Below are 25,625 nucleotides of genomic sequence, written 5' to 3' on the forward strand. Positions count from 1 at the left end.
GTCACCCAGCGACACCGGTTGGTGGCACTGGACCCATTCCACCATCCCCTCTGGTAGTCAGGCGATGAACTACTCCAGTACCACAATGACGATGACTCTTTCGCAGAGTCCGGATACTCCAGCAGGTTTGCAACCAGAAGCTGTTGGGCCAATCAGCTGTCCAGCCATCCAACCTATCAGCTGGAGATCAGCTGTCCATGCAAGATGACTTTGTCAGCTGAAGTGAGAAAGACACACTGCTTCCAAATTTAACCAAAATTATGTACTACACATAAAACGTAGCAAGAGTCTGTATAAATGTTAATAGTTTGTTTCGCTGCCAGAATACCTGCACATGTGAGAGCAAAGAGATCAGCTTCTTAGCTAATGAAATGCCTTGTGGTAATCCATAGATTTAAACAAGATCATGATCTGTCAATATAGCATAAAAAAAATCAAATCCAGATTACCCAAAGGTTTGTTGAAGTCCGGCCATATGAAGACATTCAGTCAAACAGTCATTCCATAGTGAGTCATCTCCATCAGAATTGGAAGAGATTTGCAAGATTGAGTAATATAAGGAGAAGAAAGAATTTTCACCTCATATCAAGTATGTCTCTGAATAGACGTGCTGTGTTGCCATGTGTTTTAGAAGCGCTACCACTGCATGTGTAGTATATGCTGTACAGTGATAACCTAGGGGTAACCTAGAAAATTTGCCAATTAAATTAGAGACAGCAGCAATAACACGGAGACAGGAAGGCATACAAGTCAAGTCAAGTGAAGTTTATTGTCATTTCAGCCATATACAAGTACGTAGTGAAATGAAACGACGTTTCTCCAGGACCAAGGTGCTACATAAGAAACACAGAACAACACAGAACACAGAACAACACAGAATACCCTGCATAGTGAGGCTTAGTTTCAGAAAGTAGTAAGCTATGGGTATCATGTGAGTGCCATGTTTCTGAGTGAGAGCCTCTGTGGGACAGGCTTATTGTTCATAGATGTGAAGGTGCATAGCATCTGTCCACTGCAGCTTGGTCTTTGAGTGTTTGGATTCAGAGCATGATCATGGACAGCAACGGATCAGGAATCCAGTGACGGCAGTAATTTGCCATACCCAGAAAAGACATCATGTCTTTCTTGGTTTTGGGCACAGTAAGTCTTTGTAGTGCCTCTTTTCACTCTGAGGGGATTGATCTCTAACCCTTTGACAGGATGTGGAATAAGTATTGCACCTGAGGCTGTTCCTCAACTGCAGCTTGGCCAAAGAGGTGTAATGACCTTTGTCAGCTAATGTGGAACAGAGTTTCAATGAGTCTGAGACACATGCATTGTTGCTTGTAGCTGCTCAAGGTAGGTTATCTACAAACTGGATCAGAATTATTGCTTCAGACATGTCCAAGTCCTCCAAGTCCCTTTTTTACAGTGGCTGCATAAATGCCTGGACTCTCTGTATAGCCCTGTGGCAGTCTTGCCCATGTGTATTAATTACTATCATATGTAAAAGCAAACAGGTACTGACTATCTGGATGCAATCGAATTGAGAAAAAGGCAGAACACAAACTACTACTATAAAATGCGTAGCATTACTGGAATGGATATTAAGATCATGTTAGAGTCTAGCACGTTACTGGAATGGATATTAAGATCATGTTAGAGTCTGGCACGAAGAGTGTAACGGGAATGACCGCTTGACTAATAGTGTGATTACATGGACATTTTGTCTCAATTATAACACTTTGTTGTAATAGTAAAGAAATAACTGGCTGTATCACTTTCAACAGCTTCTGGGGCAAGGCATCACTTCTTACATGGCAGTGGGACTCGAGGCTTAAGTTTGACAGCATGTGGTTTGGCAGATGAATCAAGGCCCATATGTTTCTTGTGTTTTGCTAAAAAGTTAGAATTAACCACAGATAGTGCAGATGGCAGGGAAATGTCAATATCAGGTAGGGGAGGTTATACTGAGTTTGACAGGGGGCGGCGGTTGTCTCAAATGCAATAAGAAGTGTCTCTCACTATGCCTATATTAGCTACAAACTTAGATTAACTTTTCATTTGTCATTGCCAAAATCATAGGACCCCAACTTTGCCCACAACATCCGGGTTTCAAAGAGAGAGACAGGTAGGTTTGAGTTTTCATCCTCAAAAATTTCCCTGAGCTCACCTGCACTTTTAATTAACTTTAAAAGTGCAGCCTTCCAGGGCAATGTAAATGTCAGTGATGTGCTGTCTAAGCAGTACATGTAGTTTCAACTCTAGTTTTTTGCTCATACACAGAATCAAGTGGAAGTGAAACATAAGAAAGAGTACAGTGTAACCAATACAGCATTTCATGAGTTAACAATGCAGAGGCAACAGACAGATTGACCTTTGTTAATGTCTGAGCAAATTATTGTGTTATCAGATTTTGGACATCTGTTTGGATTTTGGAAAGCAGGCTCACAGGAGTGGCTATATATAATTTATAATAATACAAAAATTATTTAAAATATATAAAATTTATGCGGAAGGTGTAGAGGGTAGGGTAGTTAATTTTGAATAAAAGGGCAAGACTGCAGTAGCAGACACACCCTCACATGTTTACCTAGGCTGCGTCCTCCTTCTAGCAATATACAATGTAATATATCACAGGTAGGTTTATCTGTTTACAAGCCCACAACTTTACAGCTGCATAAGCTGGATTTGCTGGGTGTTTGTTTTGTAGATCTACTATGTTTGCTCTTATTAAGTTCAGGTGAGTTAGCATGCAAGGAGTCTTTCCAATTATCACCACAAAGGGACTTGCTTTGCTAGACTTTCCTCCCATTGCAGTTTATTACTGTCAGTTCAGGTTAAGTTGATGATTCTGGTTAAAGTCACAGTAGCTCACAGCAAGTCACAGTAAAGCGCATTTAAAAACACTCCTTCCAGGAATGGCAGTAGTCCCTTATTTCAAGCTGGACCCCTCATGGGTGGACTCACTGGCTTGACCTCCTTTAGGCTGCCATTTCACCGCTCTTAGAGAAAGGCAATAGTCCTTTTCTTTGTGGGCCCTTGGCTAGACCCAGTCAATACTTTGCTGAAATTTATGCCATGAACGACTGGTGTAACTCAGTCAGGTTTGTGGGCCTTGCTAAAGTGAAGTGAAGTGACTTGTGGCCAAGTATGGTGACCCATACTAGGAATTTGTACACACACACACACACACACACACACAGCAGTGGGCAGCCTTTTTTGCTGCGGCGCCTGGGGAGCAGTTGGGGGTTCGGTGCCTTGCTCAAGGGTCTCACCTCAGTCGTGGTATTGAGGGTGGGAGAGAGCGCCCTACCCCCCCACCCACAATCCCTGCCGGACATGAGACTCAAACCCACAACCTTCAGGTTCACCTTTGGGTTGCAAGTCCGACTCTCTATCCATTAGGCCACGACTGCCCCAGCTCAGACATACTTTCTCAGTTCAGTCCGCAAATTTTCTATGGGATTCAGATCATGGCTTTGTGATGGCTTCTCTAATACCTTCACTTTGTTGTCTTTAACCCTTAGGAGTCTGAGGCATTTTTTTGGACCCTGGAGATGTTTTGACATGCCCTGACATTTGTTCTTATTTCAGTTACTTATAGAATATTAATGGCAAAACTCTCATTACACTATATTCAGCAGAATTTCTGTTACAATAATGTGTGAGCAACATGTATGTACATGTTTGTACTTTTGAGAAAATCAAGTTTAAACCTGGTTAGTAAAAAAAAAAAAAAAAAAGGACACAGAGATAGGACCATGAAACGCATACTAAATATATTTGCACAAGACTTTTGAGTACTGGATTATGTAGACCAGAGTCTTTGTTTTAGTATGTTGTGAAAACCATCCTGTATACTTATTCACATAAAACAATGCATTGATTTAAATTGTGTGACACTTTTTGTTTTAGAAGGACTATATGCAAGGGAGTGTCAATGGCCATGAATATTGATGTCTTTCACACCTGGGGAGATAATGACCCACTCCCTAATGAGTCTATCAAGGTGGAATGCCACTGTGGAAACTAAAAGAAAGAATTTGAGGAGACTGAAAGAAAGAATGTTTTTGTTTGTAGTTTATTTACAACATAGTGCGCAATAAAATCAAAATATATAAAATGAGGGTCAAAGGCACATTTACGAGCACACACCTCACACACCTTTGTGCCATTCCTGGGAACAGTTCCTGGTTTTATATATATATATATATATATATATATATATATATATATATATATATATATATATATATATAATTATAAATTAATAGGATCAAAGAGACTATATTATCACTAATCACTCTCACTAATATTGCCCACTCATAACAAAAAACAACACGATTTTTGTAGTGCCATACATATACATTACAACATATTTCACTCGAAATACTGCCCGATTTTTCGATCTGGCAATATAGTTGGGAAATAGCCCAACTAGTAAAATATGTACATGTCTAAAAATAACATATTAACTAAAGTAAGCAAGAATAAATGACTTACTCATCACAAATTATGATCTGCTGGATCAACTCACTCTTCAAAATGCAACTGGTCCTTATCAGAGTTGTGCTCTTCTTCTGAGGAAAAGGTGAACTCTTCCTCACTGTCCAGGACCATCTGGAGAGCTTCCTCACGTGTGTAGGGTACCATCATCCAAAAGCGATGAAAAGTCAATGAATCTGATGAGGTTTGATGCCATGTTTATCACATTGCTGGGGGGCGTTTATCATGTTTGTATGACTCGCCCAGGTCATTACCGTATGAATAACGCGCGCTGCAGGTGGGTGTGTCTAGATCAGCGCTAATAAGCTGAGACAGAAAAACTGTACATATCATTAGTTTCATGAACATTACATAATCAAATAATATTTGTTTTGGATTTGAATTGGTTCATTTAGACATTTCAAAGTTTCTATAGACATATTTCTCATGTCTCTGTGATAATTATACGCTGAGTTTCAGTTCATTTTTGTGAAGCGCACCGGATAGATGGAGATGGACGCAGTGGAAAGTGCATCCTGTTTGTTTGAGTATATTTAGCCTATATGTATGGATATTTTTGGCCTCAACTGTGTGTAACTAGTCTTTTAGTACATTTTTGATGTGAGGTTTACTACTGTAATGAGCTACATGTTGGTAAAGAGAACTGTGTGAAGAGTTTTGAAAATTACCTCAGTACTGAAAAATGCATGTATCTAATCATAAAATACTAAAAGGTTTAGCCATTAAATAATACACACCAATATTTTGCATTCTGTATATTTTTGTAAGTGTGAAATTCATCTAATAGACAAAATCAGTATTAAAGTTGGTTTAACAAGGGGATTGGGGATATCCAAATGCAAATATTATATAGACTTACTTGAAATTTAGTCACATTTATTCATTTTTAACCAAATGCATTTCTCCTTCAATAAACCCTATCTACACAATGGTGCATTTACCATTTTTCCACATTACATTATTTACAGTTCTATAAACTGTTTAAAGTAGGCCTGTGGCCACATATACATCATGTTATCAAACAAATCTCATTGATGTGTGCTGAAATTGTACTTACTATCATGAATCTGTAATAACATTTGGTTGTGAAGCATGGCAAAATGGTTACAGCACCTAATTCATGCTTTCACTGGTTTTAGGATTCCAGATGGGTAGAGGAGAAACAGCTGTTCCTCAGGCGCAATCAAGAGTTCCTGGAGAAGGTTTGACATGCACACTGTTTTAGCAAGTTCCCAAAGTGCTAGAGGGCCAGTTATATTGTTTTATTTGAATGCTGGCTAGTATTCTATATACACAGATGAGTCAAAACATTATGACCAAATAATGTTGATTATCTCATAACATTGACGCATATTAGGGTCTGGCATATATTAGATGGTAAGCGAACTGTTGGTTCTCTTAATCGACATGTTGGATGCAGGAGAAATGGGCAGGATTGAAGACCTGAGGGACTTTGCCAGGGGCCAAATCGCTATCGCCAAATGACTGGGTCAGCATATCTCCGAAACGGCAAGACTTGTGGGGTGTTCCCAGTCAGCAGTGGTGACAACCTTCTGACAGTGGTCTGGGGAGGGAAAAACCACAAACCGGCAAAATGGTGTTGGGCACCCAAGGCTCATCGATGAGTGAGGGTAGCAAAAGCTATCCCCTCTGGTCTGAACTGACTGTGGCAGAGAAAATTATAATGTCACAACATACAGTGCATTGCACCAAGGCGTGGATGGGGCTGCGTAACCGCATACCAGTCAGATTGCCTGTGGTAACCCCATCGGCATCACATGGACATCAATTTGACATGACACCTACCTAAACATTGTTGTGGACCAGGTACCTCCCTTCATGGCAATGGTATTCCCCGATGGCAGTGGCCTCTTTAAGCAGGACAGTGCACCCTGCCACACTGTACACATTGGGTGTTGCTTATCAAGCTGGATACAAATGAATTTATTTGTTAATTATTCATATGAGTGTTAACACAAGAAATTTGGTATTCATTGAAATCCCATAAATTCGGAAAAACCTTTGTATCCTACCCCTGCTCCTGAATGTGTGTAAATTTATGCATTATACTTGCATAAATTTATGCATTATACATTATATGTGGTGATTACTGCATTCTTATATACAGATTACACTGTCAAGTTCAAATTGCTTATTTATTTTAAATACAGACCCAATGTTTCATATAGGCCTAAAAGGTGCTTTATGTTTCCTACTCTATCTATGTATGTACATACATATATATAAAATATATATATATTATATATGTATATATATATATATATATATATATATATATATATATATATATATATATATATATATATATATAAATACACGTATAACGTGTGTATGTGTGTGTGTGTGTGTATACACTGATCAGCCATAACATTAAAACCACTGACAGGTGACGTGAATAACATTGATTATCTCATTACAATGGCACATACAGTGAGATAAATTAGGCAGCAAGTGAACAGTCAGTTCTAGAACTTGATGTGTTGGACGCAGGAAATATGGGCAATTGTAAGGTTCTGAGCAACTTTGACAAGGGCCAAATTGTGATGGCTAGACGACTGGGTCAGAGCATCTCCAAAACAGCAGGTCTTGTGGGGTGTTCCCAGTATGCAGTGGTTAGTACCTACCAAAGTGGTCCAAAGCTCCTGGCACCGTGAAACTCTCTCTATAGCGTTTTTAGTGCCTGTAGTGCTCACTTGTTTGCACACATGGTAATTTGTTATAAATTGTTCTTTTCCAGCTCATATGTTCAATACAAGATTACAAAAAAAACTCTTTCCATTCCATTCCTTTCCACTTTTTGTCCCTTTACTATCCAAGTTGGAATTTTAATATGAACATAAATGTTTGAACCATGGTTCACAATGGTGAACCGGCGACAGGGTCATGGGCACCCAAGACTCGTTGATGCACATGGGGAGCAAAGGCTAGCCCGTCTGTGCCAATCCCATAGAACAGCTACTGTAGTATAAATTGCTGAAAAAGTTGGTTATGATAGAAAGGAGCTGGCTATGATAGAAAGGTGTCAGAACACACGGTGCATTGCAGCCACAGACCGGACAGAGTGCCCTTGCTGACCCCTGTCCACTGCCGAAAGCACCTACAATGGGCACATGAGCATCAGAACTGGACCATGGCAATGGAAGAAGGTGGTCTGGTCTGATGAATCACATTTTCTTTTGCATCATTTGGATAGCCAGGTGCGTGTGCATCACTTACCTGGGAAAGAGATGGGACCAGGATGCACTATGGGAAGAAGGCAAGCCAGAAGAGGAAGTGGGATGCTCTGGGCAATGATCTGCTGGGATACCTTGGGTCCTGGCATTCATGTGGATGTTACTTTGACATGTACCACCTACCTAAACATTGTTTCAGACCAAGTACACCTCTTCATGGCAACGGTATTCCCTAATGGCGTTGGCCTCTTTCAGCAGAATAATACGCCCTGCCACACTACAAACAAGTCCGATCCATGGAGGCCACATCTCGCACCATATAGGATTTAAAGGACCTGCTGCTATCATCCTGGTGCCAGATACAACAGCACACCTTCAGAGGTCTTGTGGAGTCCATGCCTCGATGGGTCAGGGCTGTTTTGGTGGCACAAGTGGGACCTACACAATATTAGGCAGGTGATTTTAATGTTATGGCTGATCGGTGTATGTGTGTGTGTGTGTGTGTGTGTATACATACATACATACATACATATATATATATATATGTATATATATATATATATATATATATATATATATACAGTCAGGTCCATAAATATTGGGACAGTGACACAGTTTTGGTAATTTTGCCATTGTACACCACCACAGTGGATTTGAAATGAAGCAGTCAAGATGTGACTTAAGCGTAGACTTTCAGCTTTAATTCAAAGGGTTTAACAAAAATATTGCATTAACCGTTTAGGAATTACAGCCATTTTTTACAGAGTTCCTCCATTTTCACAGGCTCAAAAGTAATGGGACAAACTAATATAATCATAAATATTAGTATTATTTTTATTACTTGGAGGTAAATCCTTTGCAGTCAATGACTACCTGAAGTCTGGACCCCATGGACATCACCAAATGCTGAGTTTCCTCTCTTGAGATGATTTGCCAGGTCTTTACTGCAGCCATCTTCAGTTGCTGCTTGTTTGTGGGTCATTCTGCCTTCAGATTTGTCTTCAGTAAGTGAAAAGCAGCTCAGTTGGGTTGAGGTCAAGTGACTGACTCGGCCATTTAAGAACATTTAATTTCCAAGCTCTTGGGCTGCTTTCACAGTATGTTTTGGGTTGTTATCCATCTGTACTGTGAAGTGCTGTCCTATCAGTTTTGCAGCATTTGACTGAATCTGAGCAGAAAGTATAGCTCTGTACACTTCAGAATTTATCCTGCTACTTCTATCAACAGTCACATTATCAATAAACCCCAGTGACCCAGTTCCATTGGCAGCCAAACATGCCCATGCCATAACACTGCCTCCACATGTTTGACGGATGATGTGGTATGCTTTGGATCATGAGCCCTTCCTTTCCTTCTCCATACTTTTCTCTTCCCATCATTCTGGTACAAGTTAATCTTGCATCAGAACTGGTCAGGCTTTTTTTGGAGTTTTTTTAGCAAAGTCTAATCTGGCCTTTGTGTTCTTGAGTGTTACCAGAGGTTTGCATCTTGAGGTAAACCGTCTGTATTTACATTTATGAAGGTGGCTCTTGATTGTAGACTTTGACAATGATAGGCCTACCTCCTCCAGAGTGTTCCTGACTTGGCTAGATGTTGTGAAGGGGTTGTTCTTCAATAAGAAAAGAATTCTGCAATCATCCACTTTAGTTGTTTTCTGTGGTCTCCCAGGCCTTTTGGTGTTGCTGAGCTCGCCAGTGCATTCCTTCTTTTTAAGAATGAAACAAATTGTTGATTTGGCCCTCCTAAAGTTTCTGCTATCTCTCTGATATGTCTGTTTTGGTTTTTCAGCCTGATGATGGCCTCCTTCACTTGCATCAACACCTCTTTGGACGGCATATTGAGAGTTCCCATGAACAGCTACCAAATGCAAATTCAACACTTGGAATCACCTCCAGACCTTTTATCTCCTTAATTTATCATGATATAAGGAGGAAACAGGCCACAGCTGGCCATGAAACTGCTTATCAGTCAATTGTCCCATTACTTTTGAGCCTGTGAAAATGGAGGAACTCTGTAAAAAATGGCTGTAAATCCTAAACGGCTAATGCAGTATTTTTCTTGAAGCCATTGAATTAAAGCTGAAAGTCTACACTTTAGTCACATCTTGATTGCTTCATTTCAAATCCATTGTGGTGGTGTACAGAGGCAAAATTACCAAAACTGTGTCACTGTCCCAATATTTATGGACCTGACTGTATGTAATCGACCAATCATGTGGCAGCAGTGCAGTACAAAAATCATGCAGATACAGGTCAAGAGCTTTGGGTAGCGTTCACATCAAACAACAGAATGAAGAAAATGTGTGAGTGGGTGACAGTTGAAACGCCTTGAGAAGTCAGGTGAAAATGGCCAGATTGGTTGTAAAGAATGCTTATTTGAGTTACTATAGACTTCTTGTCAGCTCAGACCAGTCTGGTCATCCTCTCTGATCAGCAAGGTGTTTCAGCTTGCAGATCCTCTGCTCACAGGATGTTTTTTGTTTTTCACACCATTCTGTGTAAACTTAAGAGACTGTTGTGTGTGAAAATCCCAGGAGCAGTTTCTGAAGCACAGGGAAAGTATGGAAACTCCACACACACAGGGCGGAGGCGAGAATCAAACCCCCAGCCCTGGATGTGCAAGGCAACAGTGCTGACCACTAAGCCAGCATGTTTCAGACAGAAAATCAGTTTATGAAACTAATGACTTTACGAAACTTTATATCTGGCATAAACTTTTCAGTTTGGTTTGGCTTGCACAAACATTTACACACATGAATGAGGCCCATTGTTCATCTTAAAGGATCAGCTGCTAACATCTTGGTGCAAGATACCTCATGGCACTTTCGGAGGTCTTGTAGAGTCCATTCCCGGGTGAGTCTGAGCTGTTTTGTTATCATGTGAAGGACCAAAAGCATATTAGGCAGGAGGTCATAATGTTTTGGCTCAAGTTAACTCATATCAGAGTGAAGCTTACAAGGATGTTTTAAATATTTTAGTTCACTGTTCTCTACCATTTAATGTTGCTCTTTGCCAGATGGAAAAGATGGATAATGAAAATGCCCGACTGCAGCAAGAGCTCCAGGACTCTAAAGACCAGAACGAGCTGCTCGAGTTTCGCATACTTGAACTAGAGGTGGTGTCCATTTGCTCCTCCAATTCCTAAAGAAATTTTACTGCTTACAAGACTCCAAGACTGATTCTATGATTTTATTGTTATAGCACCTTAAGTCACCTTAGAGTGGGCAGCAAGGTCGTACCTAGAGGGTTTTTATGCTTGAGCGCATAAGGCCATATTCAGAGATGGTGACTTAAGTTCAAAAGTTATATTAATATTTACTTGTATTCAGTGCTGGCTTATGGAGCTGCTTAAGTTCATTTTCTTGTAAGCCCATTCAGATTACTGAAATCACCTGCATGTAGTTCACACCTCTGAAGTTGCCAGATTTTTCTTAGGTAGAGGTTGAGTAGAGGTATCTGAGACTTTTTTTTTTTTTTTTTTTTTTAAATCAATATCATCTAGACCACCACAATTAAATACAAGAACTTGCCTTTAAGCCAGAAAAAAATCAAGGGAAAAAAGCCAGAAAAAAATTGTTTGCTAGAAAATGTGAAAGGAGAAGCAGAGCAAAGACTGTTTTCTTTGCTGTTAAATGTAATATGATATAAAACCAAAAGACAATTTAAAATAAAAAATAAAAAAGACTGATACAATGGTATATAAATGTGAAGAATAATAGTCCTAGTTGTAATTATCCCATTTAATCACTGCAAATTTGGTTTACTTTAACCGTGTTGGTTTCATACTCATTAAGCAGACAGCTTGTAACACAGGACTTTTTCTAGCACATCCTGTTATTTTACATTTTATTTTTTATTTATATTGTGTGATGAAAGTTAATTGTGCTCACAACAATCAAATTCACGGAATTATAATTTGCCCGCCGGGAAACAGAGGTGGAGCAAGTGCAGGTGATTTACTGAATGAAACACAAACAAAGTAGTAACAAGAATCATAACTAGAAGGCTAAAGTTTGTGAATGAACTTTAATGTTGGCTTGAAAGAGCCCACTTAACATGCTAAAGGAGTAAAATGATATTACAGTGTTTTGTTGTCATTGAACAGCTAAGCATGTAAAGGTTAAATGCTAAAACTTTATATGTAAAGGGTAAAATGTTTAAAAATGCTGAAACATGTTTCAAGGGTATACAGTGGGTATACAAAAGAATCACCCAGCCTGAAATGAAGACAGACACAATTTTTGTTTTATCCAGCCGTATTTACTCAGTGCAACTTATAACATCCAAGTGAAAGATATAACAGCAACAGGTCAGAAAAAAAGTAAAAAAAAAAAAAAAAATAGAATCACTGAGTTGGATAAAGGATCACCCCCTTGTGTCAATATTTTGATGAACCACCTTTTGCTTTAATTACAGCCTTTAGTCTGCTGGGATACATCTCTACCAACTTGGGATACATCTCTACCAACTTTTTGTTGACCGTTGGTAGACTGCAGTCTTCAAGTCATTCCACAGATTTTCAGTGGGGTTTAAGTCTGGGCTCTGACTAGGCCATGCAAGGACATTCACCTTTTTCTCCTTCAACCACTGCGTGGTCAATTTTGCTGTGTTCTTTGGGTCATTGTCATGTTGGAAGGTGAACCTTCTTCCCATTGACAACTTTCTGGCAGAAGGCAACAGGTTTTCCTCAAGAATTTGACGAAGTCCCTGCTGCAGAGAAACACCGCCACAACAGGGCATTACCACCTCCTGCTTTACTGTAGGAATGGTGTTATTTGGATGGTGAGCTGTATTGGCTTTCCGCCAGACATATCTTTTGGTGTTGAGGCCAAATAATTAGATTTTAGTCTCATCTGACCATAACACCCTTTTCCATGTGGCCTCAGAATCTTCAAGGTGCGTTTTGGTAAAGCTCAGTCATGACTGCATGTGGCCTTTCTTGAGGAGTGGCTTTTTTCTTGCAACCCTGCTATATAAGCCATATTTGTGGAGAATTTGTGATATTGTTGTCACATGCACACAATGACCACTCTTTGTCATAAATTCCTGCAACTGTTTCAAAGTGGCTGTAGGCCTCTTGGTAGCCTCTCTGACCAGTTGCCTCCTTGCTCTTCCATCCAGTTTGGAGCGATGTCCTGATCCAGGGAGGGTCTCAGTTGTACTAAACACCTTCCACTTCTTAATAATAGACTTCACTGTGCTTCTAGGGATTGATAAAGCCTTTGAAATTATTTTGTATCCATCTCTTGACTTGTGCCTGTCTACAACTTTATCCTGGAGATCTTTTGACAGTGCCTTGCCACCCAAAGTTGATTGTTTGCTTCAGTTTCACTACCAAGGACCGAAATGCTCCAGGAATAGCTCTTTTATGCTGAGCTGATGAAAATGACCACAGTTGACCACAGGTAGAAGTCAAATGGCTTGGTGTGCCATTGAGACGGCCATTTAGCTACACCTGATTAAGTTTATAAGTCATTTTAGGAGGGGGGTGATCCTTTATCCAACTCGGTGATTCTGTTTTTTTATTATTTTTTTTTTCTGACCTGTTGCTGTTATATCTTTCTCTTGGATTTTATAAGTTGCACTGAGTAAATACAGCTGGATAAAACAAAAATTGTGTCCGTCTTCATTTCAGGCTGCAAAGCAACAAAATGTGATTCTTTCTATACTCACTGTAAATGTCAAAATGCTGATATTCTAGATGGTTGGTAGTGTTTCTAGGTGGCTGTTATGATAACCGAGTTGGTTGCTAGGGTGTTGCTACTTGGTTACTGTGAATAGTTAAGCATGTGAAGGTTAAAAGGCTAAAGGCTATAGAACCCAGTGTGTAAGGGTGCGGAGGAAGACTCGGGAAGCAAGCAGAATTTTTAGCAGAGCTCCAGGGTCGTGTTTATTTGCACCTTGCTTTTTCAACTTTCAAAAATGCAATCAAAAAAGACAAACCAACAGAAAAGGAGCCGTCACTAGCTCGTGGCTTTCTCTCCTTCAAGTACAGCAATCACTGAAAGCACAAAGAAACACACAAGTAGACTGCGGTAATAAGGCACAGCTGAGAATCATCACTCTTTACCTGCCGCGTTCAACCTGACTCCTCTCCGTCCGCAGCTGACGCTCGACCACACCCCTCCACCATACTACGTTAAAACATTAAAATGTTAGTGTATTCAAGTTGGTTGGCAGGTTGTTGCTATGCTAACCCAGTTTGTTGCTAGGGTGTTGCTAACTGGTTGCTCGGCTAACCCAGTTGGTTGCCAGGGTTTTGCTAGACACAGTTGGCTGCTAGGGGGTTGCTAAGTGGTTGCTAGGCTAACCCAGTTGGTTGCCAGGCTTTTGCTAGACACAGTTGGCTGCTAGGGGGTTGCTAAGTGGTTGCTAGGCTAACCCACTTGGTTGGTAGAGTGCTGCTAGGTGGTTACTATGACATTCCAGTTGGTTGCTAAGATATTGCTAGATTCCCCAAGTGCTACATAATAATAATGCTACAATAATAGAGTTGAAAAAATGAAATTCACATATGCTCCTCTACACTCTCAATTCTACCAATTTCTTGTTCAAACTTTATTATTAGCATTATATAATAATAATATTTCCTGTGAGAGGGAAAAAATGCTCATCAGGACTAACAGGAAGGAAAACCTGCTGAATTTATGGACTTCAAATGGATGTCTGTGTCAAAGTGCAGGCCCACACACCTGAGTGGTGTGTGTGAGACTGGCCCTTTGTGACATTCCGTAACTCTTAACTGACAAACAGTCTGTTTGTGTACTATTAATGAGTTTCTGTTACAAAATTTGAACAGCAAGCTGAGTTTGTTGGCCTCAAACAAATGCTCAAACTCTGAAAATCTTCAAGAAATTGCTTAGCTAATGACATGGTTCGGTTCAGAAGGCTTTGCTCATGAGGTTGATGCCATGTTTGACTTTTTAAAGAGACATGAAAATTTAGTAAAACCAAAAGCTGATGGTGCCAAATTTTGACTGGGAGGTAATGAGAGAATTGACTTGTCCAAGTGACAAATACTCATACCTTCAAAAATATATTTTGAAACAATTAAATATTTAGAGGGTTTTGTAAAATTATTCTTCTCCAGTTTTCTCCCCTATCTAGTCATGGCCAATTCCCACCCATCAGGCACCTCTCCCCTATCTTGTGACTGCATCTTTTCTTTATGCTGCCCCTCTGCAACATCAATGGCATAACACACATTCGGAGGAAAGCGCTATCCGGCCACTCCCACATACATGAGCTCACAGGCACCCATGATTGGCTAGTGTCACTGTGATTGCACAGCGTCCTGAGAGCATGGTCAATTTTGCTCTCTTTTGCTCTCTTTCTGTCAATTTTGCTACTGATGGATCATCAGGATTCGAACTCATGTTCTCTGGGCGAAGGCTTTTCTGTTGCACGACTCAGGAGATCCCACGTAATTTATAGGTTTGTGATAGAGGAAGTACCTTAACAATTTAAACCTTGAATGGACTTTCTAGATGAAAGTATAAGTATTTTAGATGAAAATGTTGTGTTGAAACAGTGGTTTCAGACAATTTACTCTCAAAGCCAGAATAGCAATAACATCACCCACTCTGGCTTTCCCCCATTAAAATGAATGGGGGAAGAAAGAAGGATAGATAAAAGAGAAGGATGAGTGCAATATGTCTGTAATTTGGTGTACCCAGGTTTGAGCATGTGAATTTAGGTGGTTGTAGCTTGAGAATTGAATGAATTTCAAGAGTTTCAATGTATAGGAAAAAAAAAACACTCTTTGGATTAATTCAATGTCAGTGTTTTGACTGACACCACTGATAACCACATACTGATCCTGATAACACAGAATGACAGAGATCGGGACGTATTTCAAGATTAATGATGGCAAAAAAGCCAAGTAAACGGCAAACTTTGCTCCATGAAAATATCAGGAGAAACTACAGCATCTTCCTACAATACAGGTAATCCTATAAAACATAAAACTCAGCATGAGAACTTTGTTGCTAGCAGCACACAGCAGCAACCAACAGCAAATGGTGGCTAGGTGAGAAAAAATATCTACAATGCTAGGTAAATGAAAATAATAGCTCTTACCCAGTATATTGATCCTGATGATCAATCACTATCAAAGAGTGATTTCATCGCACTGAAAACAGAAACCTACTTTACAGCTGTACAAAGGCTTTTCTGAAGTGAAAAAAAATCCAGTCTACTCCACTGCAACCCTACTTGATCTAGCTACCATTTTATAAAGAACAAGCCTAGTAGCCTATGTGCATGTACACTTTTCATGACTACTGTGTAAACAGGGGAAACGGAAACAGAGCTAAATAAAATGTTCTGGGATGTCCCTAATTGATTAATACTAAAGGCCAATTCACACCAAACGTGTAGTGTAAAGACCTCATTCAATTCCATTTTAAAAAGCGTTTCAATCCACACTGAGGGCAGCCAAAGTGCTGCCCTCATTTTACTCATCAGGGTTGTTTTTTCACTTGGGAGTGAAGTGTAAACTTCATAGAAAATCACAAAATACACACTTTATACACACTATATAGGTACTATATATGCTGTGTACTTCATTTAATATCATAATCTACAAAGATGATTTCTCCTGGCAAAGAATTTGTTAAGTGCTATGAAAAAGTATTTGCTCCCTCCTGATTTCCTCTATTTTTGCATATTTGTCACACTAAATGGTTTCAAGGAGAAACGAGGAAACAAGGAGAGCATGAGGGAACACACTGTTTTTAAGAGATCATTGTATTTATTGAAGGAAAATATTATGCAACACCAACACCATGTGAAAACATAATTGCCCCCTAAACATAATAACTGGTTGTACCAGCTTTAGCAGCAGCAACTGCAAGCAAACTCCTCCGATAACTGGAGGATAATGTCTTTGACATTGCTGTAGATGGATTTTGTCAAGTTATGACAAGTTGCCCAGGCCTTGAAGCAGCAAGGCATCTCTACACCATTAAACTACCATCACCATGTTTGACTCTTGGTCTGATGATTGTCAAATGCTGTGTTAGCATTACACCTGATCTATTGGGACCCATGTCTTCCAATAGGTTCAACTTTTGACTCATCAGTCCACAGACCATAATCCTAAAAGGCCTAGGGGTATCAATGTATTTCTGCTTGGTTAGCAGTGGGTTTCACCTTGCAACACTCTCACTGAAGGAAATATGTAAATAAGGTTTTTACATTAAAAAAAAAACTCATTTAGAGCAGTAAACTTTCAATAACACTATGCAGTAGCTGAGGTAATTGTATATTGGTGAAGTTATGACTAAGGCACATACAAATGAAATGAGATAGTGATCGAGATAAAGTCTGCAAATTCCTGTAGAAATTCAGAAAACAGCCCTGGTAGCCTGTAAATACTAATTAGTGGAAACGAAAGAGTAGACTTATTTTTTTGGCTGTGTTTGTTATTTTTTAGTAAAAAGTACTTCAAATGAGTTAAATTCATATCCAGATTTATGTGTAACACCTAGAGTATTATTATAAATAATTGTGACAACTCCTCCTCTGCCATTTAGATTAAAGCATTGTTTATAACTGCATCTGGGAGGGCTAGCTTCGCATTTGAAATGATCTAATTTTATGAGCGAAAATGTTAATTAATCATCCTCTTTGTACCAGAACAAAGAAGGAATACATGGCAGGCTCTATCTATTGGGATAACTATCTATTGGGGCAACACAGTCACTGTTTTCAGAGGTGTTATCAATTATAAGCCTATGCTCTGAGTGTCCATGTATAATAGTAAAAAGCACCTAATTAAAGTAATGTTTTGGTTGGTGTGATTGACTGTTTTTTTAATTTATTTAATAGGAGAGAGAGAGGAGATCCCCACCCTTCACTCTTTCAATTCACCCCTTCTCGGAGGGAGTAAGTGCCCTTCAGATCTACTGTATAAAGGAAGGAGTAAAGGTAAGCAAACAATTGGGGCCATAATATGGGATATGTGGATTACTTGATTGATTATGCATGGCATTGTAAGTACTTCTAATTTCTCCCCCACAGGATGTGTGTATACCTGATCTCATCAAATTGTTAGATATTCTAGGAGATAATGGGGTGAGCTTGACTTTTAATATTTGCTTTTCTTTGATATAGTATCTGAATGTGGAATATATCTAATCCAGTTGCTTTCCACACTTTCAACAGAATTTAAGGAATGAAGAACAAGTGGCCATTATCCAAGCAAGTACTGTCCTGTCTCTGGCTGAGAAGGTTAATATAATCAATCACTATTTTATGTTTGAACTTTATACTTCATAAAGTGATACAAACTACAGCACAATCTTTAGGAGACTAAAACCATAATTATTCAGCATATTTAGATAGATTGTTTAAAAATGAGATTATTGTCTGTGTGTATGCACTCCTTAGTGGATCCAGCAGATTGAGGGCACAGAGGCAGCACTCCATCAGAAGATGATGGACTTAGAGCTGGAGATGGTATGGTCAACCTGATATTCCTTAGAGTCAATATCATAAATGCCTCATATATTTTGTTCTTATACCTGAAATTAGAACTTATGATTCAGATAATTCTTTGGGTTTGCAGTACTTATATGCTGAAATATGTGTTGGTATTTTAGTTAATCATGGACATACTTGTGAATCATTTGAGAAGGTTGTGTTCTATACTTTGAATTTTTAAAACCATTTTGTTGTGCATTAAAGGTATAGTTTAGAAAATGCTGTCATCTTATAGGAGATGTTCTGCAAGCAAAAAGGCTATCTGGAGGAGGAGCTTGACTACAGAAAGCAGGCCCTTGATCAGGCTTATATGGTAGGTTATAATAGTAATAGTAATAATAATAATAACAACAACAACAACAACAACCATGATAATAATCATAATCTGTGGGGAAGATAAAGAACAATAAAGAGACCACAGATTAACATACTTATCAAGTTTTGTGATGATAGCTCAGTGCTAGTTGTGTGAAGTGCCTGCTGAAATCTTATTGGCTGAAGTGGCCATGTTTTTGAAGTAATTAAGTGATGATTAAAAATTCAGTTAGAGATTAGCAGAAATATGCAGCACACCAAATTTTAGTTCTAAAGGACCTTTGGTTTTTGAGAAACAGCTAATTGAACCTAACTCAACCCCCTTTCAAAGACCAAGCCCCAGCCTTTACAGACATCCTCAGAACCTGGTCCTTAACATGTCTTTCATGTCTTTGCAAATTATACATTAGCAAAAAAAATTCATCATGGCAGATAAGTGGGTGAAGTCTTGAGATATAGGACAAAATATACAAAATGCCACCATCAGGGCGATGCTTGTCCCTTTAGGGGTCGGAATTCTGCACCGTGTGACAAAGTTTAGTGTTTCTAAGACTTATGGTTTGGGCTGCCCATCTCATTTTGGGGAATAATAATAATAATAATAATAATAGTAATTGTAATGGTAATAAGTAGTCACCTCCTAGAAACAGCACAGCAACCACCTGGGACCCCATAACAGCCGCCTAGCAACACCCTAGCATCCAACTGAGTTTCCTTAGCAAACAACTGGCTACTAACTGGGATCATATTGAAACCGGTGTGTGTGTGTGTGTGTGTGTGTGAGTGATCGTTATACCAGGGTGCTAGTTTTTTCTCTCTAATTATTTTTCTTTTAAATGGAGCTAGATTATCTATAGTGTAGCAGAAGTATTCAGTTGCCGAGTCAAGTTCTGTGGGGTCAGATGATGATCCAGTCATAGTTGATAACTCTGGAAAATTATTGATTAAACTGTGTGTAATAGTTTATGTTAGTGTATGTTTGATGTGGTACTGTAGCGAAGTGCATATATTATGAGTAAGACACCTTTTAAATGAGATGAGGTAATGATCTCAGATAGCATCAGACTGTGGAAGCGTGACTATATTTTCTATAATTAATCTGAATGTTAGTATTAAATCAATAGTGTGACCACCATTATGAGTGGGTCCTGTTACATTCTGATTAACCCCTACTGAAATTAGAATGGACACAAACGCTGTTCTCAGAGGGTCTTGTGGATTATCGAAATGAATATTAAAGTCAAGCAGGATTGAGATAAAATCAGAAAATTCACAAAAAATTCAGAATATGGCCCTGGGGGTTTGTAAATAATAATTAGTGGAATTAAATGGGTTGACTTGTTTTTTGTGGTTACATATGTTATTTTAGTGTACAGAACTTAAAATTAGTCAAATTCCTGTCCTTGTTTTTGTTTGATGCCTAGAATATCATTATAAATTTTTTTTGAGTGTTTTTGTATTTTTGTTTAGCTCAGGGAACAGACACAGTCTCAACACGGTGGAACCTGAGTGACGACTCAAGGCATCCAGCAGACAATCCTTGGTGCTGGATTGTCACTGATTAACTAGGCCTGTTCTAAGACTGTCGGCTATGCTGCAAGAAATGAGAGCAGCACTTTGCTCTCAAAACTACTCCAGTTATCAATAAAGCCCACATTGTTTTTGGAGTTTAAAATAAAAATAAACCAATTTAACCAACCAAATTAACCAATTGCATGTCAAAAGCGGAAAGAAGAGAAAAATACAAAAAGAAAAATCCTTAACAAACTTATAAAAAAGTATAACAATTGGAAATTCAAAAGTAAGTCATCTTTTTCCTCATTGACCTTACAGAGCAGTCCATTCATCCCCCAAATGCCCATAAACACTGGTAGCTTCCCCACCAAAGTGTAGTATGCATCTTCAACTCTGAGAGCTGCCACCTCTAAACTCTTGAGTGTGACTCCTACATCTGCTGCCCTAACATTTGGTTCTTCAATGTTTTTCATGTAGCTAGTTTTGCTATTCCAGATAAGAAATTCAAAAAGACCAAATTACTTTTTCTGAATACTTTGGTCCAAAGATGAACAACGGAATGGAGAAGACCTCATCTAAAGATGAAAACCATCTGTCTAACGTTAGATGCAGGTTATGTAACTGACGACATTGCACAAAAAAAAGAAACAAGGACTCCATTTTGGGACAAAAAGACTGCTTGATGTCTGCTTGTGGCTATTGCCCTGTGTACTGTTCTCCACTGGAGGTCAGCTGTCAGTTTGTCAATAAGCTGCATATACAGGGACTGCTAGCAGCCTTTTGGGGAAGATTCAGTCCCAAAAAAACTCAAGCCACCTGGTTGATGGAACTTCCTTCAAAAGGTGTGCCCACCTTCACGCAGGACCCAGTTCTGGAGTAGTAAAGCCCAGTAGGTAGAACTCAAACTCATTCCATTCTCTCACGGCAGCAGTGACATTCAGAGCAGGAAAGTCATAAGAGTTTCAATCTGTCCACTTTGCACAGATAGATGGGTCCTTTATGAAAGCTTAATGGTCTGGTTTAGAAGCTGGTTTAGAAAATGCTCTGACCTGATCCCAGTCCTTTCACCCACAGCCGACATGCCAGTTTTAACAAGGTGGCCCATCTTTGTGTATCCCACGATCAAAAGACAGGAACGCAGGCTGGCCAACAGCAGAAGCTTTGATGATAGGAGACTTAAAAAATAAAGGTTCCTCTAGTAGCCACATCCCAGCAGGTGTCAGGTATTTTTAGTTTTTAAGCCTATTATCTAAACTTTTAGAGATAATTTTATAATTAGTAGTCAGAAGAACAACTGATCTCCAATTCTTTAACAGTGACAAATCCCCCTTTATGGGTAACAAGGACAACATTGCACGTTCACATGATAGTGGTAGGAGGCTATCTCTGTTTTTTTTTTTTTTTTTTTACAAAAGAACACCATAGAAATCACCCCCTACATGACACCAGAAATGCTTATAGAAGTCCGATGGCAGGCCATCAATGCTTGACAAGCATCCTCAAGTTCCTCTGGGGTTATCTTTGAGTCCAGAGCAGCTCCAGTTTTAGATTCCAGCTGACAAAGTTCAGGAAAAATTAGCTCAATACAAACTGAATTGCAGTGTTCTGACTTAATGCAAATTGGGATCTCACTAGGGCTCCTTTGCTCTTTCATTCATATAGGACCCAAGCCCCTCTTTTTCATTTGCAAGGCCTTTGACAACACAGGGTCATGTTTCTTAATCAGCTGCATCTCAATGCCATTTATGTCTTTTTCCAAGACTTGAAAAATTAGTTTTTACACTCAAATTTGCAGTGTACTGTTGACAAAACATTCTTATTGGAACCTTCCCAACATCCCACCACTGTCTTACATCATGGGAAAAAGAAGGTACAGCATCCTTCAATTCTACTGTATATTTTTATTTATCAGGGCCTAAATAACAATTCTGTGGTCATCACCGACTTCTATTTACAAACAAATAACCTCAAGTGACACATAAGAAAACAACAGATTTCAATATGTAGTCATTTTTCCCCCCAAAATGTAAACCAACATGCAGAACCAGGTGGGAAAACATAAGTACACCCTATAATTCAGTAACATGTAAAACCACATTTAGCAACAATAACTTGAAGTAAACATAATCTGTAGGTGTTTATCAGTCTCTCACATCATTTTGGGGAAATTTTGGCCCACTCTTCTTTACTACCTTGCTTCAGTTCATTGATGTTTAAGGACATTTGTTTATGCACAGATCTCTTTTGATCCCACCACAGCATCTCATTGGAGTTGAGGTTTGGACTTTGACTTGGCCATTCCAAAACCTTGATTTATTTTTTTTTCTTTAGCCATTCAGATGTCAATTTGCTGGTGTGCTTGGGATCATTGTCCTGTTGCATGACCCAATTTCAGCCCAGCTTAAACTGCTGGACAGATGGCCTCATATTTGTCTCAAGAATACTCTGGTATAAAGTGGAGTTCATAATTGCAATGACTGCAGGTTTCCCAAGTCCCGTGGCTGCAAAATAAGCATCACCCCATCACCACCATGCTTGACAGCTAGAAACCTAGTTCATGCTGCAATATTCTTTTTTGAGGGAGGGGGCTTTCTCCTAGCCACCCTTCCATGAATGCCATACTTGTTCAGTCTTTTTATGATTGTGCTTGCATGAACATAAACATTTAATGTGCTTACAGAGGCCTGGGAATTTGCTGGGATGCCCACTCCTGAGAATCTTGCAACTGTCTTGAAGGGATTCCATTTGTAAACAATCCTTCTCACTGTAGAATGGATGATGAATCTGAAATAGTTTGGAGACCCTTATATAACCCTTATAACCCTTTCCAGATTGATGAGCAGAAGCAATTGCGTCTCGGATATCATGGTTGATGTCCTGTCTTCTTGGCATGATATAGACACATATCTGAGTGCTCCATAACACCAAACGTCCAAAGGTTCTGCTTATATAGGGGTATTCATACTTCTTGATGATTAACTAATCTTGTGCATTTCATTAGTAACACCTGGCTGCTAATTCCTCTCTTAATGATTGTGTAAGTAGGAAAGGTTTACTTATTTTTTCTCACCTGGTTTCTGAATGTTGGTTTACTTTTTCTGAAAAAAATGACTATATATTGTAATCTGTTGTGTTTTTGGTGTCATCTGAAGTTATTTGCTTATTTACAGATGTTGGTGAGGACCACACAGGGTTATTTAGGTTTGAGGGATATTTAGAATTGAATATCTAAGAACATAGAATTGAATGAGGGTGTACTTTCTTTTTCCCATTACTCGAAGTTCACAAAGTTATTTTTTTTTGCATAAAACATCAGCCAAAATTCTGTATCCCGCAATAGTTTAACATAAAAATACCAATATGAGGATCTGCTAGAAAACTGAGACATGTTTACTGCAAAGAAAACCAAATGATGGTCAGAAAACCCAACTGGAGAGATCAAACTTTCCATAATTCTGTTGTTAAAGTGTTTGGACAGATAAATTTGGTGTAGCCAAGCAGCACTAATTCTATTGTCAGAAACATTGACCCAGGTGTACTGTCTTTCTGTAGGATTCTTAACTCTCCACATATGGAGGAATGCAAGTGTGGCTCCTTAGTGGTGTGACCTACAGTAAGTCCGCTGTGCAGGTTCAGTCCCCACCAATAACAACACAATCATCATTTCTACACTGCCTTAAATCTCTGCTCAGTTTGGTGGAAAAAAAGCAATGCACTCAAGCCAATTAAGGAAGCCTGCTTACTTAAATGAAAGTGCTTCTTTTCACTCAGCAAGTCAAATCCTACTTTTTTTCTGAAACATTGCAACAGACCTTTCAAACATTTCTTCATCCAGAAAGAAATCTTTAACTTGTTTACCAAAAGTCGGTGTTCACGGTTTGATCTACCTGAGAAGCGCCCTAAGAAACAGGGCTGCTCCTGTGACATTTCAGTATTATTTTCATTGGTATTTTCTTGACAGCCAGCTACATCATCAAAAATGCCTCTTCCAAAGTCAATGTTGGTTAAACTGCCATTGGCATCTCATTCCGCCAAACCGCCATTGGCATCTCATTCCTCCTGCCTCCTATGCGGTCATGTGAGCCGCATGTGACTGATGTCACCACATTCAAAGCACGTGCTCAGGCTTGCATAAACCATGTATGTTCTCTCTTCATGTTTCACGTGAAAAGAGATATCAAATGTATTTTCGAGTGAGTCAAGAAACATAAAAATATGTCTCCTAAAAGACATGAAATGCTTTAGTGACAGTTGTTTGCAGCCTAGTGAAACCATTTTAAAAGAGCTAGCGATTTGTCCAAACCCTAGAAGTTCGTGCTCTAATGCTTCTTTTGGCAAAAAGGTGCATAGTTTGAAATGATTATCCTTACTGAAGGGGCAAACAATGGTGAAACACTTACTAGCGTGTCATTCATAACAATTCCAGTTTCTATCAATTGATTAGCAAGGTTTTATTCTTCCAGGAAGACCATTACTGCTTTATTCATTCAGTTCATATTTAACTTTTTCACTGACTTTCAGGAGGACAGCCTCCACCGTAACAGTCTCTTCAGGTACACACCTAGACCCATGATGGAGCGACAAAGACATCTGGGAGAGATGCCATCTCTCCCACACCTTATGAAAACACTTTAAACAGTACAAATAACTCAAGTCATATGAATCTAAAGAGAAAAGAGTGTGTACAGTCTCACACAGCTCTCACTCCAAGCACCACTCTCACCCACCAGCTCCCAGCATGCGAGTGAGTGACTGAATGAGTGGAGACAGACAGACAGAGATTTCTCCCTCTTAAACACTTCTAAAATACTGCTAATAGGGCACGTCTGCATGGCAGTGTAACCCATTTCCAGGAAATGCCAGTAAATGGCACACCTCCCTCATTAACCTGAAAAAGGAAACCATCCAAATCAACCAGGTGACCAAGATCACAATGTCTCATAACAAAAAAAAAAAAAACACATCAATGTTTATATGTTTTACTTTGTTAAACAATGACACATTTTAGTCTTAGATTATGTGGAGCATCTGTCATACAAGTCCCTGTGTATGATCTGTTACTACAGAAACAATGACATAGTAGAAAGAGCGCATTAATATAAACCTATCGCTCATGTTGGAGCTAGAACTACTGTGCAAGCCATTCTGTTATACAAAAACATTCAATCTTAAATTACAGAATAAAATAACTTCATGGATATCAGTGTTACTGTCACCGAGTATCAGATGAAAGCTTGTCTTTTGTTCTTGTCAGCCAGCTAGCCCTTACTGTGATGGCCTGATCAAGCAGCAGTATCCATTCAACAGTGACATTCTGAAGAATAGTAAACAGCACATATCATGCAGAGGTTACTAGACTTAATAACCATGTTTTTTTTTAACAAATCCTACTCACAGTAGCTTTAAAAAATAGGAAGCAAGAATCGTGGTACCTGTTTTTCAATGCGTGTGTGTGTGTTCCTTTATATTAATAGTTTTGTGACTATGAGACCATGTGCTAAAAAGGCAACCTATGGCTTCATAATAGTAATGGCGATTTAATAATAGGTAGTACAATTTTTAGCAATGTCACAACCAGCTCTCACTGGACTTCATGCATAGTTGTTGGCATGAACATGTGTGGGTATTT

The 25,625-nt window shown here is 39.1% G+C and overlaps 1 protein-coding gene across 2 annotated transcripts in view; it reads left to right on the top strand.

The window, feature by feature from the left end:
- The window catches only part of jakmip2 (janus kinase and microtubule interacting protein 2), a 100,284-nt gene that overhangs the window by 58,605 nt on the left and 16,054 nt on the right, over positions 1–25,625 (top strand). The window contains exons 13-20 of one of the 2 annotated variants that reach the window (XM_034311173.2): positions 5,628–5,690; positions 10,698–10,796; positions 17,513–17,611; positions 17,705–17,758; positions 17,849–17,914; positions 18,074–18,142; positions 18,402–18,479; positions 19,952–25,624. In XM_034311173.2, coding sequence (XP_034167064.1) covers positions 5,628–5,690; positions 10,698–10,796; positions 17,513–17,611; positions 17,705–17,758; positions 17,849–17,914; positions 18,074–18,142; positions 18,402–18,479; positions 19,952–19,990 — 567 coding nt within the window. In that variant the 3' untranslated portion in view covers positions 19,991–25,624. Of the gene's footprint in view, positions 1–5,627; positions 5,691–10,697; positions 10,797–17,512; positions 17,612–17,704; positions 17,759–17,848; positions 17,915–18,073; positions 18,143–18,401; positions 18,480–19,951; position 25,625 lie in introns of those variants that run through there. The other variant, XM_026941104.3, reaches the window with a different exon arrangement.

This window comes from Pangasianodon hypophthalmus, chromosome 15 (assembly GCF_027358585.1).
Source record: "Pangasianodon hypophthalmus isolate fPanHyp1 chromosome 15, fPanHyp1.pri, whole genome shotgun sequence".
Classification (NCBI taxonomy): Eukaryota; Metazoa; Chordata; class Actinopteri; order Siluriformes; family Pangasiidae; genus Pangasianodon; species Pangasianodon hypophthalmus.